The 15,430-nt window shown below is 44.6% G+C and overlaps 1 protein-coding gene across 3 annotated transcripts in view; it reads right to left on the reverse strand.

The window, feature by feature from the left end:
- Positions 1-15,430, reverse strand: part of LOC105569870 — an 89,004-nt gene that overhangs the window by 38,830 nt on the left and 34,744 nt on the right. Inside the window, exon 1 of one of the 3 annotated variants that reach the window (XM_012026655.1) lies at positions 13,598-13,675. The exons of the other annotated variants lie outside the window; for them this stretch is intronic. Coding sequence (XP_011882045.1) covers positions 13,598-13,659 — 62 coding nt within the window. The 5' untranslated portion in view covers positions 13,660-13,675. Of the gene's footprint in view, positions 1-13,597; positions 13,676-15,430 lie in introns of those variants that run through there. 3 annotated transcript variants of the gene reach the window in all.

Consider the following 15,430-nt stretch of genomic DNA (forward strand, 5'->3'; position numbering starts at 1 on the left):
ATAGACACGTCCGACCTGTTCAACTATGATAAACGATTAGAGCGTAAAATTGCACGAAGCTTCCCGGCAAACTGTACCGTTTACAGGACGGAGTAATTGAATCAATCAGCCACGATCGTGTGCAGCTACTAATTTGACACGGAAGCCGAGACTCGATAACGTATCTCCATAGGGGCGAGGTAATTAACGCGAATACCCTTTGCGGATCGCTGATCTGACAAATAGCACAGGTTCCGCCCGAGTGATGAGATGACCATTCCGCTAGATCGTACCGCGCCACGACCGCGGTATTAATAATCTTAAATTATTGACCCGCCTTTTCCGCACAATGCATAATGCGTCATCAGTTAACAGGGAATCTGCAAAACAATGCCCAGCAAACGAGAAACAATTTTGTTCTTCATTTAGGTTCAATATGCCAGAAAAATTGCAGCGAAAATGCAATCAACCGAGCCTGCAGAGAGATTCATTAGAGGCACGTAGGATGAACAACGACGAAGGGAATTAGTTTCAAATATCGCGACAATATACGTGGCATTTACATAGCCGACCGCGGCGCGGCCATTGTCTTTATTACGCAATGGGTGTGTTCGTACATACGTGAAAACGCGTAGCATCCTAACGGTGTTCTCGACGAATAACATTTAACGATTAAACGCGGAATGTACATCGGCGATAGCTCGTCACCCCCGCCGAAATGATCCCATTTGCACTCAACAGCACGGATAACGTAAGACTTTAATGTTAAATTGCTGCGACAACAAACGAGAACGACAGTGATGCAATGCGTTTGACGTGTGATGTAATTTTCCATTCATATAAATATATTTCTTCGCATGCGCACTTTCTATTTACGCGTGTCCTTTTAAAACGCATGTTCAATTAGCAAGCATGAAATGGTATTTCTCCTTCGTCGGTTCTTTCGATTGAAATTTTCATGTTTTCGAAAAATAGTCCCCGACGACTTCATAGATTAATTCCATCAGTCCCGAATTAACGTAAGTTAATCTGTATTATTTCATTGCCTGGCTACCAAGAGGAATGCAGCTGTTCTGCTGCAAATTAACCATCGAACAATGAAGTCAGTCAGTCACTCATAGTTGAATTTTCCTAAAAACCAGCCGAAAACAGCGCGACAAAACAGTCTCGATAATCTCTGCGTATTGACATCGATTCTAAATAAATTGTGAAACTCCAAACACAAATCGGATCGTTCGCACAACGTACACTTCGACCGCTAGAAAATGACCGGCCAGTCCGGCGATTTGCCGGAATTTTTTTTTTCCAGTAACCCCGACGCGATTACAGTTGATAAAATTGCAGATTTATCGTTTTTATTTCGCACGAGAATGTGCAAACAGCGTAAATTATATGTATATCAAACGATAAACACCAACTGCTCGCAGCATATTGCGTTCCTAGATTTGCAAACATGCAATAACGTAAAATAATAATAGCGTAAAAAAAACGTCGCGATACAAATTATTCGTGCGCTGTTATTTATCGCGATTGCAAAAGCTCCAGCGAGTCGATTTTATTTGTGGTACGTAATGTCTGATAGAGAATCAAGTAAAATTACAATTTAAAAACTCCAGTACATGAAGAATAAGTAATGCGAGGTAAAATCAAAAGTGCTCGTCAAAGTTCTTATTGACAAAATAATTTTCCAGAAGAGCAATAGCGTCTCGCTCGCTGCATTTCGATTGCATCCACTTTCCGAGCAGCATCGCGACTTATGCTGATAACACTCCTACTTCGGTCGATCAAAGTTTACGAGAAGTACGCGAGAAGATGCACGGCGCCGCGCCGTGCGATGTAAAATTCAAGTTTCATCTTCCGACAGTCCGACGGGAGGTTTCCCCGATCAAATAATACATGTATTGCCAGGATAACATATTCATTTTGTCGCATAATCGCTGAAGAATAAAAACCTCAAAATACCTTTTCAGATTCAAAATTGTGTACGACTCATACTCTCTACCACAGGACTATTATAATTTTTATACAAATTGTATTCACATTTATCAAATTTTTTCTTAATAATTTGCGAAAAAATTATCTCAGCAAGAAATTAAGTTTTACTCGACACTAATTGAGCGATAAGTGTCTGAACACAAGTTCTAATACTTATTACGAGTAATTTAAAAGACATCATACATTTCGTTTGCCAAACTCATGCTTTGTCATTGTTTGAAAATGACAATAGGAAACGTGCTATTTACGTAGTCACGTTGTTTGTAGATATATTAGCCACGTAATTGTTAGGCAGTCATAATTCCTAATTGTATTCAGGCTAAGAAAATTTGGCACGCACGTGAGTCGTCCGAATGCAAATACCCACTCTGATCGTTCAATTCACCTATTTTTTATAAAGATTTGACGCGCCTGCACGCATCGCACGTACACGATCACCACAATGGTTTTAGAGGCACGGAGGACATGTAGCGATCAACATGACCTTATTCCGAAGATGTCGGCGAGATAACCCGCGTGACCGGGCGAATCTTGAGTCGCCTCGCCCTCTGCCCCATTTACGCGGATGTTTCAGGTCACCGAGATCGGAGGGGGAAGAGCAACGGAGGTAGGGGGTAACAATTGAAGCAACAAGAACGAGTGCCAGTTATTCTCGCTCATCTGATTGTAAATTATAGGTGTCCACCATGCCCCGTAAATTAACGTCACGTTTAAAATTGTAAAATCGATACGCGGAGGCTTGTAAATTAAGTGCCCATTTTACAAATGTGAAAACATTAGAACGGTTGCTACTAATAGTCCTGCGTATGCGTGAATGTGTGACAATTACTATCTTTAGCTTATCGAGATCGCTAATAACAACGCAATATTAATTCTAAAATAATTACTGATCGTGCTTCAATATTTGCGACAGCGCGATTCAATTCACGAAAGATCGCGACCTCCTAAAATTTATTTCGAAAACTTTCTGCGTGTTATTTCAACTACGTAAAGTTTATTCATCCGCGATTAGAGAATCGTGGTACTTATTCTCCTTTTACTTTCCTTACAATGGTTTTTATATGAACACTGCGTGTTATCTCAGTTGTTAATCGTGGCCGAATTGATAATTGTAGTACATCGAACTTGATGGTCATTGACGGGACGCCAGAAAGATGAAACGTAGTATGATTATTATAATCCTTATGTAAGATATACGATGCATTTCAATCGCGATGAATCCTCATCTTTTCGCGTGAGCGAAACCCGACGTTATTTACGGAAGACGGTAACGACGTGTGCACACACTCGCAGGCTTGCCTTGACTTATCATAGATACGAACGTCTCTTATGCAATTGCCATAAATTCCACTCGTACATTTCGGCGATGTCGTCATTTCCTGAATTCTCTGCGCGAAGCTCGGGAAACAAAGGATAAATATTCATCTCGATTAATTTTTACTCAGCGTATATTTTATGTGCCGAGGGATGACAGCGTAAAGATATGTACACTGTAAAAAAAGTATGCAAAATTACATAATAAGTGCAGCGATTACACTATTAATAACGGAAATATATAAATTCATGTACTTTTACCATGTTCTTTTTACTCTTTGTTGTGTAAATATACACTTGTTTATTCACGATGAAAAATTACAAAAAGTGTAAAATTTACACAATTAAAAGCAAGCAGTTTATTTATTATATAAGGTAATAATGTTACCTACAAGGTGTAAATTTACCGACGTATGTAAATATACACCTTTAATAGATGGTCCCAATATTACCCGCTATAATAATTGTAATTTTACATGTAATTTTTTACAGCGTAAGATGCAGAGATATAGCATTAATCAACACGCGACGCATGATCTAATACGAAATAAAATACGTCCGGTTAAGTACATCGCGTAATTACAAGTCGGAGATTACATCGTGTAATGAATTCGGGATGCTATCTCACTTCCTCCAGGTTATACAAGTTGTTACTTTCTATTAATAGATTTTAATAAATCTTGAGCAGAATCTTTCTTGGTAAGATACGCGAATACTATTAGTTCGAACGCAAACCTCTACGAGGAAGCCCAAAAATTCGTATGTGCTTAGACGAAGAATTAGAAACTTGCACATGGCTTCCACATAGAGAAGGCTTTGTGTTCGAATTAAAATTCGAAGCTTGCAATTCCAATTCGTACCCTAACTCACTATTATATAAGTGCTGCATCTTTTTATTAATTTATATTATTAAACCCAGTAAATAAGCATTGATTCCTTAACGCGATACTAATAAGCAATTTTAATATATTAAACATTTGCAGTTAGATAGAAAAAATAAGAATAAAACTTTCCGAAAATCCACAGGAAACGCTGTGAATTTTCGATATTAATTCCAAATGACCAAGCGTTAAGAAAGGCGTATCAAAGTTAACGATAAAGAAACGGATTAAAAGGCTTCGCAGCAAACTTGGCGAGGTCTGCGCTCCCTCGATAGATCCGAATCGATTTTATTCCCCTCGTGAGAAACAGACGTCGAGAAATCGGAGGCGAATCGCGCCGCGTGTCAAGTTCGAGGCCGCGATTGATCTCTTCCCGAGCGGTGCGAGTTAATCGAGTCTGCCTGCCCCGGGAGTCCAGTTCGCGCCGGTCGAGCCGCGTGGCTAATGGCACAAGCGGAGCCTCCTCCACCTGACGTAATGAGCGGCGGTTAACGGCTGAAACGACAAACGACGGAGCGCGAGATAATTTGCCAGCGGGACAAAGTGTGACTCGCCGTCTGGTCGAGATTCTTGCCAGGAAGTCCGTTCGTCTTCCACGCATCAACCATATGATTCTATCGCGATGGAACGTGTTTTAGACACGCCAAGTTCATTATCTCGCCAGAGATGGGCGAGCTGATAAGACGAGCGAGGAGGATGATGGAGTTATGCTCGTGCATTCTTAACGAAGGCTGCTTAATTAATTGTTATAATTTCCATTGCATCGTGGGTATACCAGCAGTTTAGTAGCGCAATAGTATCCAAAGTAACTGGTCCGTGCGCGTACAGTTAACGCGCGATAACAGAATTATTACGACAGTCAATGGCGGGAGATCTAACGGAATTGATCAACGCGTGTGCTATTCATGAGCGGCAACGGAACATTATTATTGCGACCCGTTGGTCGAGAGCGCTTCGAGATGATAAAATAATAAAAGTAATAAAAACGTTGTGAGATACGCGCCGAACTGCGAACGCTGTATAGCCGTAAGATAATATAAACGGTATCGCGCCACGTGTAACTGGGCTTACGTAAACTTGGCAACGAAATTATGCGCTCTCGGCAACTGCTACCGGCGGATCGATCGAGATAAGACAACGGAAGTACGGAGAAATCGTTGCGTCAACGCGCGGAAATTCAACGCCGCGAGAGAACTACTCCTTTCCCGCGCCGCGTTCGATCTTATTAACGTGCACTTCCCGAGTCGCTCGCTGCTTGCGAAGATAGCGCGAGATACTGAGAAAAGAAATTCACGCCTGCACGGCGGACTAGATTTTCCTGACGAGCGAGATCGACGATAGAATACCGTAAAGAATTGTACGCCGTGGATTGGAAATGCCTGTGTAATGGCCTCGCGAGAGGAGGTTTCTTCCGGCTGCGCCATTGTGCTCTCTCTCTCTCTCTCCCTCTCTCTCTTTCTCTCACGCAAATTGGCGGAAAAACAATTGAGTAGCAACAAAATATTAAGTGCAATTTCACCATAAAAACTACACGAGAATTTATCGCTTCGTCGAAAACGCCCGAAGAGTTTGTCCATTCCTTTCTTATTTTTCACAGTGCGATCGTAAATAACGCTTCGAAATTCTGCGAAAATGATTAGAAACAATGCTCGTTTTGTCGTATATAAACAATATAATAGCGATAATAATTCTTTCTTCCTAAGAAGATAGGGTGAAAATCCGATTAGGTATTAAAGCGAGGAAAAGATAGAAATAGTTGTGTAAGCGTAAAATAAAAATGATATTTCTGACTGTAATTATTTCACTATGCAATTATAGTTTCAAATACTATATATTTTTCTATCAGTGTAATAGATGGGATTCTTTCCCATTGCTACCCTGGACATTTCTCCAATGTATTTTCTCCTATTTCATATTTTAAATTGGAATGCTCTTATGCCACTCTTTTATTTGTCTGGTTCTTTCTGACTCACCACTTTTGACAATTTTCTTAATTGAGCATGTATTATTATATACGATACATTCAATAAATTACAATTAGACCCAAAAGTCGTTCTTTTGAATCAACACGAAATCCCACGTCAAATCTATGTAACCAGTTGATTAAAGACGTCGTTTTAATAGACGCCGAAGGAACGATCTGAAGAAAGAGACCGTTCAATCAAAGAGAGCGGGATTGCGAGGCTGGGAAAGTCGAACGTGGAGCGAGAAGGAACAATTAATGACGGCTCACCAATCAACGCATTAGCGGTCTGCGAAGATGCTCCGTTGCGACGAGCAAATTGATCGCTAATTCCGACACCCGCGAAAATCTTTCCCCCCGCATTTTCTCTCGCCCATCCTTTGGAAAACTCATTAGATACCAGCCGGGATGTCAAACGCGGCAAACTTCTCGGACTCTCACAATAACGCTTGTACATGCATCTCCCTCCCCTTTTCAGATTGTAATTTTCATCGCGCACCGACAGAAAGTTACCTAAACTCCAATTAATGCTACTTTAATTTCGTACAAGTGGCTCTTTATGTTGATTCGATTGACGTCTTTCACGTAGCGCTTATAAAGTGCCTGTCCCACGTTTAACGCGCCACCGCGCTTAATGACATGCCCTTTGATCAATTTCAAGTCCATTTTTTCCTTAGCGGAGGTGTCGAGGAAAATTGCTAATTACCGCGCAACGTCCGTTCCATAACAAAGTCTCAGATTTGCGGTTCATTTTATAAGAGTTTTCTCTCCAAGTGGCTTAACTTCAAAGACGTATTATAGTTGCGTTTCATCTTGATACGTCACCGATTAATCAACGGTCGCGCCTCGGATCGAATGATTGACGGTCCTAATGACACAGCACGCGTCGACATAGCGAGTGGCATAAAGGACACTCGGCTACGAATTAATCGAAGGGGCTCGGCCAAGGGGGTAACCACTTAATGGGACAGAGTATCCGAAATCCTTACGAAATCTCCATGTAATCGTTTTGCCTTCATCGTCAAGTTTCTTCACTTGTTAGACAATGAACATAAAATTTGAGCATTGTCTCAACTTGTTTTTATTTTCTTAAAAAATTTACTTTTAGTGAATATCCAAATATATATCACAGTTCGCGCCTATAAGCGCGTATTATTTTTTTTCATAACAAGACTGAAGTAGTTGCTGCTAGGACAGTGAGTTTATACACCTTTGCGCGCAAATTTAGAACAATAAACAGTAGATGCAAATACAAAATTACTTCTCGTTAAGACCACGTGGTGGGACAAGTGGGAAGCGAGGAAGCACGTTTTCTACCTAACCGAATACTACAATCTTCATTGAAATTACCTCTATAAGCAAATGCTTATTAGTAAAATCAAAAGATATAATGTTTCGAGGAAATCCAACAGCTCTTAACAACGTCGCCTATTTTTAAACGTGCATATAAGAAAACTATTTGCAATTAGATGAAGTTATTTGTAACCGGATGAAATGGTATGAAATCTAATGAAATCATGTAATCGGTGGGACAACATTTTAGCCAGTGGTTACTCCGTTGGGCTCGGCTGTCGAAGGATATCCTCTTCGCGCATGATGTATACCGGGACACGTCTGTATACGCGCGCGCGATGTCACCTACTCGACTCATCGCTCTTACCGTAGGCGCGGTTAGTCGCGTAGCGAGCGTCGACTTGGTCGACGACCAAGACGAACCTAAGTAAAACGACCTTGCGCAAACAGCGACGAACGCGCACGGGTTCGACGACCGCCCGGTATAGCTCGCGAGATGCAACCGGCAGTGCCTTTCTACAGCCTTGACTGCAACCTCCAGCGGGCTCCGTCGCCGCCGCCGCCGCTGCCAGACCTCGTCACGTGCATCCTGTGACGTGTCACTGTCCCTCTCCGCCGCGGCGAGCGCGAACAATGCGCGCTGCGTGCACGAGTCGATAAAATAAGGCGAATTAACGCTTTTCACAGAACGAAAACATATGCGCCTATTGTGCGCGTATGCCTGCGCGCCCGGTCATTACTGCTTTCCTGAGCACGCACGGCGAGCGCTGGCAGAGTTTGACCCTTTAATTCCGCGGGTGCGGTACGTACGCGTCCTGGCACAATGGGAAACTTCGCAGCGAGCGCAATAATGCGGCGCAACAATACCGGCCGTTTTTGCGCTAGTTCGTAAACGCATGTACCGCGCATATCGATCCCCCGTTATTTTGTATCTCCGTATCGTGTGTCTTTATTTATTACTCGTACTTCGCGCATGAAAATAAATACGCATGAAACCGAGCTGCCTCTATCGATTACGCTTTATAGCTTACAGCGCGTTTCATTATCCCGATTCATCAGCAGCGTAATTTACAACGATGATTTAATCATTAGGAAAGGATTCAACATTCACGTTACGTATCACCCAATTAAATTTTCATTTAATTAGCGGGGAAAATAATTAGATGTAATTAAACCCATGCTACGCGGAAGAGTATCAAGTGCACATATCAAAATTCACGCGGCCGCAATCGGGAATCGCGCGCCGCGCCGAGCCGCGTCCGGCGAGTTAAAGCGTCGACTCCGGTTAATTTTACGAAAGCCCGGGACTTTCGCGGGTCGGATGCCATTTGATAATGGAAGAATTGCGTTTACGACGTCGCAACCGGTGGCGTTCCTCCGCGCGAATCGAACAGCCCGGAGATATTTCCACCGCGCGATACCGTCACGCCCGATATCGCGCGATGTCGATACTATCGGAGACAAAGACATCGAACGATGTACCTATATACCCTCGCACTCGGACGGAGTAAAAATGCTCCCGGCTTGCCTATTGAATTTTCGCGTCCTTGTCCCTCCGAGCTCGGGCGCGAATTCAAAAGGCGCTGCAAAACGCTCAATTCGACGTGACATGAACGACCTCTTTATCTCCGGCAAAGCGGCATGAAAACGTGGCCCTAACGGGAGTATTTAGTCGCGAAGCGAAGTGCCTGTCCACACGCGAGCGCATGACGTGGACGGATGTCGGGCTGAATTGGCGCAATGACCATAACCGGGGCCCAACGGCAACGAGTATGCGACCTTTTTTCCCCCCCGCTCGTATTGTAAGACAACGGATCCGAGCGAAATTTATTAATTCTTGTTACACATTCATTGGCTGCGTTCAGCAGAAAACGGCTGCTTTGCAACCGTTGTAAAACCTCCTCAATCTGATTGGCGTATGCTCCGGATTATGGCGGAACCTAAGCGCATACGCCCAGAAAAAAGAAAAATCGAACAAATGTTCTTTCAATTTTCACCTTACTAGACTTTTATTTTATTTCAAAGGAATAATTCCTTTCACCTGACCAAAATTTTATTCGATTGAGACTGAAATTTCTAAGAAAATTCATATCTATTTCTTCAAATCCAGCAAATGTTTTAGTAGAAGTAAATAAAAAAATTTTAGCAAATTCAAAGAAACACGATTCCAACGTGTCTCATTTGTTTAACCGAGATAAAGTGAATCTCGGATAAACAAATGTCGATTTTCCATAATATGCCTCAGTGGTCGAATTGGTACGAGACGCCCGCCTAGAGCGCAGGGAAGTCCAGGTGCAAACCCTGGCTGAGGTAATATTTTTCGCAATTCTGTATTATTAAAAATGAAGAAAACACGAAGAATATTCTTATTAGTTGATTATACGCCATTGACCTCAAACATGGTGTTTCCACGTAATTAGGGAATGGGGTGGTAAGTGGACAGGGATACTTAGAAGCGTATCGACAGTTTTGTGTACTGCCGACAACCCGAATCGGAGCACAGTCGCAAAATTACACACGGAGATAACATCTTTACACTGTTATTGCGATAAATATTACCACATCTCTCGGTGGTCGAATCGGTGAGACGCCCGCCTAGAGTGTAGAAAAGTCCAGGTGCAGACCCCGGCTGAGGTAATATTTTTCGCAATAAATTTTCTGTATTATTAAAAAATTAAAAATGATATGGTCAAGAAAACACTGAAGTTGTTTCTATAATATATCGCGATACTCGAGCAGGTGAGAGAAATAATCTTGAAAAGCTTCACGCGATGCAAAGCTATGACAGAATTCTAATATATAGCTTGCTACGCTCTATCCAAGTCAGTTGTAATAACTGTCGTCACATTTCTTTTGCATTAACACATATCTGCATGTCGGTTGAATTAATAACCGACAGATCTTCTGTTCTCGATTCTCTTTGTTACAAATTATCGAGGACGAATTTCAAACGCGATTTCAAAGAGACGTATTCGTTAGAATTTCCCTTATTACTTTCACATTTCGCACGGTGCGGGAACTTGCCCGCGTATTTCGCAGAAATCTTACACGTGAAATTAACCGCGCCCTAAAAATTTGACACTACAATAACGGATGCTGCGTAATACGTTCAGAAATTGCACCCGCTTTTATGATTCAGCTGTACTTCCGCATCTGCGATTTCTTCTGCAATTAAATAAGAAAAGACTCGGCCGCTGGATAATTTTAATATTACTCGAATACAAAACACGGCTCGCGGTATCTCTGGTTTGGATCCCGTTGCACGGGCCGTGCCGTAGATAATAAGGTCACAGCGATCTACCCCACTGTGCGACCTTGCCTCCTCTCCACTACCGCGGTACTGCCGGATTTTTCTAGTTCACTGATCAGCCTCGATTCGACGGCGTTACCACCGATCTATCGGCGAGGATCATTTCATTTCGCGAATCTCTAAACGAGATCGCATCGCGGAAAAATTGGCAAGGCGTTTACAGCGATTCCTAGGAAATGTTTGTTAGCTACTTCCGCAGTTTTGTTATCTCAGTTGATGTGTGACATTGCAATTAGCGTGAGTAGAATTTGTTTTAATCCCCCTCGATTTGAATCCCCGTATTATTTTCGACATCCAAATTACCGAACATCCGCGCGCAGGTTGTGACGCAGACGAACGCCTATTAGGCGCGACAGAAATACACTTTACAATCACTAGAAAAATTCATTGCGCTCATGCTGAAACAATGGCTCAAATAACATATCTCCCAACGGAGCGCAGTTTTCGTGTTTGCAGCGATCCCGCCTAGAAAATATTTGTTAGCTACTTCCGCAGTTACGTTATCGCAGTTGACGTATGACATTGCGATTAGACTGAGTAGAATTTTTTAAATCTCCTCCGATTTGAATCTCCGATTATTTTCGACGTCTAAATTACCGAACATCCGCGCGCAGGTTGTGACGCAGACGAACGCCTACTAGACGCGATAGAAACACACTTTGCAATCGCTAGAAAAATTCATTGCGCTCATGCTGAAACAATGGCTCAAATAACATAAGTATCTCCCAAAGGAGTGCAGTTGTCGCGTTTGCAGCGATCTCGCCTAGAAAATATTTGTTAGCTACTTCCGCAGTTACGTTATCGCAGTTGACGTATGACATTGCGATTAGACTGGGTAGAATTTTTTAAATCTCCTTCGATTTGAATCTCCGATTATTTTCGACGTCTAAATTACCGAACATCCGCGCGCAGGTTGTGACGCAAACGCGGAAAAAAAACGTAGCCGCCGTAACCAAAAACTGCATGTGGTAACTAAATTTCGGACGTAAAATATGCACAGTTAATATTTAGTTGTGACAGCTAACACTTTGCTACTGTGCCTATTGTATTAGGTGCGACAGCAAATCGTTTGCTGTGGTTTAGAAACTTATAGTTAATGCAGCAAAATATTTTTAGCAAATCATAAGTTCTTTTCCAGTGAACGAACGCGTATTAAACGCGATAGTACATTTTACAATCCCTATGAAAATATTCATTGTGCTCATACTGAAACAATGGCTCAAATATCTCCCAACGGAGTGCAGTTTTCGCGCAACCTTCGCGCAGGCAATAAATCGCTTAAGCGTTAACGGATATACGGCCGGCGAGGAGAAGCGGGAAATTTATACGGCGGTCCAGTTAATCCTCTCTTTGTGAATAAACTTACCGTTCCCTCGGAGACCGCGGTAAGTTTTACGTAACCGCGAAAAAGCGGCGGCGCGGTACATCGAGGCGCACACAACAAAGAGCGTTAATAATGTCGGCGGGAGAATTGCGCGTGTTTCTCATTCGCATTCTTTCCCGTGCGTTCGCTTCTTTCCTTAGTCACCGCTCGTAACGCATACGTGCACCGCACGCCGATCTTTCCCTCCTCGCGTGAATTCGCACGTGAACCGCACACGACCACACGTGCGTCGTTCACGCAGCAAGTATCGAGTCACGTTCCGCGAAGGACGAATTCGCGACAGAGCGCAGTTTTCTTTACAAGATCGCTTTTCCTAAAGTCGCTCGGAAAATAACGATGTGCGACAATCAAAATTGCATCCACGTAGCGTAGAAATGAAGAGGGTATTGGCGCTCCCTCGACCAACAAATAACGATAAATAATTTAATAAAGGGACGACTGTTTGCATCGCGAATTATTTACGTTGCATAAATTTACGAGAAATTATAGTATTCGCGATAAATTGTCATGAATTTTAATAAATTATCAACAAAATATTGTCCGCTCCAAGTGTTCAAATTGATCGCAACATTCACGGGAACCGCACATGTTGGTCGTCCTAAAATGGAGCTTCGTGTAAAATTAGAAGAAAATGACTTAGCGCGCGTTTCTTCCGATGAGTGAACCTCATGTTGACTGAAAGCAAATATAAACGTTTTCTTCCGCGCGATATAGAAGCGAGAAAGCCCAAGTTGCGTAAACATCAACGATTGTCTGTGCACTTGTCATCCCTCGTGAGACGGTTAGCTTGTTGCAACAATGCTATCTGCAATTTTTATCGCGATCTAAAAATTTCGCACACATTTCGTCAACTCTATCAAAGAGCCTATTTTTGCGCACTTTCTATATTTGCCTACAATTTTTTATTCCCAATTTGACATACAACGCCTAAAAGACTGTGGTTCAAAAGATCAGAACGGCACAGAAGAAACGTGTCGAATCGAAACTTGCATACTCAAAATAACGTTCGCTTTTGATTATATAAGTTTCTTATGTACGCAACACTTTTATCATCCTCTTCTACAAGTCTTAAATTTCAACAATATTAATCTTATTTAAATCTACTTTCTATGATCTTTGACCTGGAAATGTTATTTGCTATCCTCTCCATTTAAGAAAATTCTGAAATAATAAGAATATATTTTTCTTGGTTAAACTGCCAAATGGCTTCACCCAAGCAATTTTTCTTCCTTTAACGCAATATAATTCGAGATTCCCACGTTGAAACTAAAAATATTTTCAAAACGAGACCGTTCTTTTCTGTGTACAATGAGATGCAATATTAAGTTTAAAAAAAATGAAAGGCAGGTCTTGACATTCCGCGCCGATGCGATCGATCGAAGGCGGATCTCGATTTTGATTCGAAGCTGCCCGCGCGATCCGCTCGAGGAGGCGGCACGAGCGGCGCGTAGACGATGTCGCGAATGCGGAGTACGTACCGAGCGGGATTCTCGCTGGCCAATTGCGATTTCTCGGTGTGGAACGGCGTGCCGAATGTCATGACGGAGCAAGTGGGCGACGGGCGTCGCTGGGAATGCTCGTCCCGAGTGTTATCCTTATCAGCGGCGCGGCCGCCGAACAACTCGACTAGTCAGCTGATCGCGCGATGCTTCATCGCTTCGGTCAGCGTGCGCATAACGGCGGCAGGAATCTTCCCGTGTACCGCTTCCGACGAGCCTCCTCCCGATCGGCGCTCGTTCACACCGTCAGGGTTCGCCGGACGTCCCCGTTGGGCAGCTGCAATCGCCCGCCGATGTCCGCTCGGCTTATCGCCGTCCTCCTTGCGACGCGACTATTTTCCGTCCGGGATCCTATCGGTGCCCTCTGGGCGATTTGACGCCGCCCGGCGCTCGCGCACACTCGTATCTTCGAGACAGCCGGTCGGACGCGTTCAAAGCCCTCCGCCTAAATTCCGACTGGCGATCCTCCAGAAGTAAACACTCGGGCTCGGCGAGCGTCCTCGTTCGGCTCGGCGAGCGGAATTGGGTATCCGGTTCTCGCCGGTCGGCCCAGGCCTCTCTCCACGACTCCACGTACACGAGAGGCGGAGGCCTCGTCCGACGTGTCGTGGTGGTAACGGTATATCGCGCGAAGAGGCGTTCGTAGGAGATTTACCGGAGCGAGCGGACGAGGTGCAACGACCGGCTGATCGCGTCGCTTCGTCTCGCTTGGAACGCGCGTTATCTCGCGCCGCACGCCGAATCCGCGACTCGCCCTCCAATTCGTCGCCGCTCCAGTTACCCTCGCGCTTATTTGTCTTTCGCCGGCCTCTCGGCTCGCTCCGAAATTAAGCTGGTTGATCCCTCGCTGCTCAAGCGCGTTATTCCATCCGGCTCGCGATCGTCGCCTCGACTCGCTATCCGCGCGACTAATCCGCACCCGCCAATTTGTCTCGTCTCGGGCTGGATATCACTGATTGGACGTTATCCGTCTTGATTCGATCCGAAGATTAGATCGTCTTAACCCGGCTACTTATCCCGATACCCTCTCACTCAATCGGGCCGCCCTCCTCCGGCTCGCGGTTACTCGCTCAACAGCCGAATCCGTTTTATCCCCCGAGTCTCGTCACTATTAGAGCATAATGTTGAGTAGCCTGTTTAATCCGAGCTCCCCAATTACAGCGGTCGAGCTTCGTTTCAAATTATCGCCGTTTATCCAGAAGCTCCCCAGTCACGAAACATCCGCACTGACTCGTCTCGGCAGAGTCTCGTTAGCGGAGCACAATCGGAGCACAATCGGAGCACACTTCCTTCATTTATCTCGGGCCGCTCGATCCCAAATACGCAGTGCGCTACCTGGAGCACGAGCGGATGCTCTCTTTCAACTCCCGCGAGAGATCCGTTTTCCCGTCGGAGTATCGCGGCGCAGCTCCGTCCGCGTCGAATGCGTGTCCTCTCGCGACGTTAAGTATCTCCGCGGTCGCTATCTCCTGGCATCCGTAGGCTGGCGATGCGTGGCGATGACAGGCGCGTCGCGGGAGCGTCGAACGCGTAGCGTTCGGAAGCAAGTCGGGAACGGACAGCAGTCGGGCTCTCCACCTGCCGCCGCCGCCGCGGGTCCTCGCTCGCGGACGCTCTCGGAGTAACGATCGCACGCGGACAAGAGGAGGAAAAGGGAGAGAAGGAGATCGGGCGGAGAGAGCGGGATCGACCGACCGCAGCCGAAGTGCAGCGAAGAAGGCCCAGGATGGACTGTGCACGCCGGGTACTACTCGCTCGTGTCGCGCCTGGCAGCCGACTGACTCCGGCGAAAGAGGATGAAGCCGGGCGACG

Source organism: Vollenhovia emeryi, unplaced genomic scaffold (assembly GCF_000949405.1).
Source record: "Vollenhovia emeryi isolate VEMERY1.0 unplaced genomic scaffold, V.emery_V1.0 DF939122.1, whole genome shotgun sequence".
Classification (NCBI taxonomy): Eukaryota; Metazoa; Arthropoda; class Insecta; order Hymenoptera; family Formicidae; genus Vollenhovia; species Vollenhovia emeryi.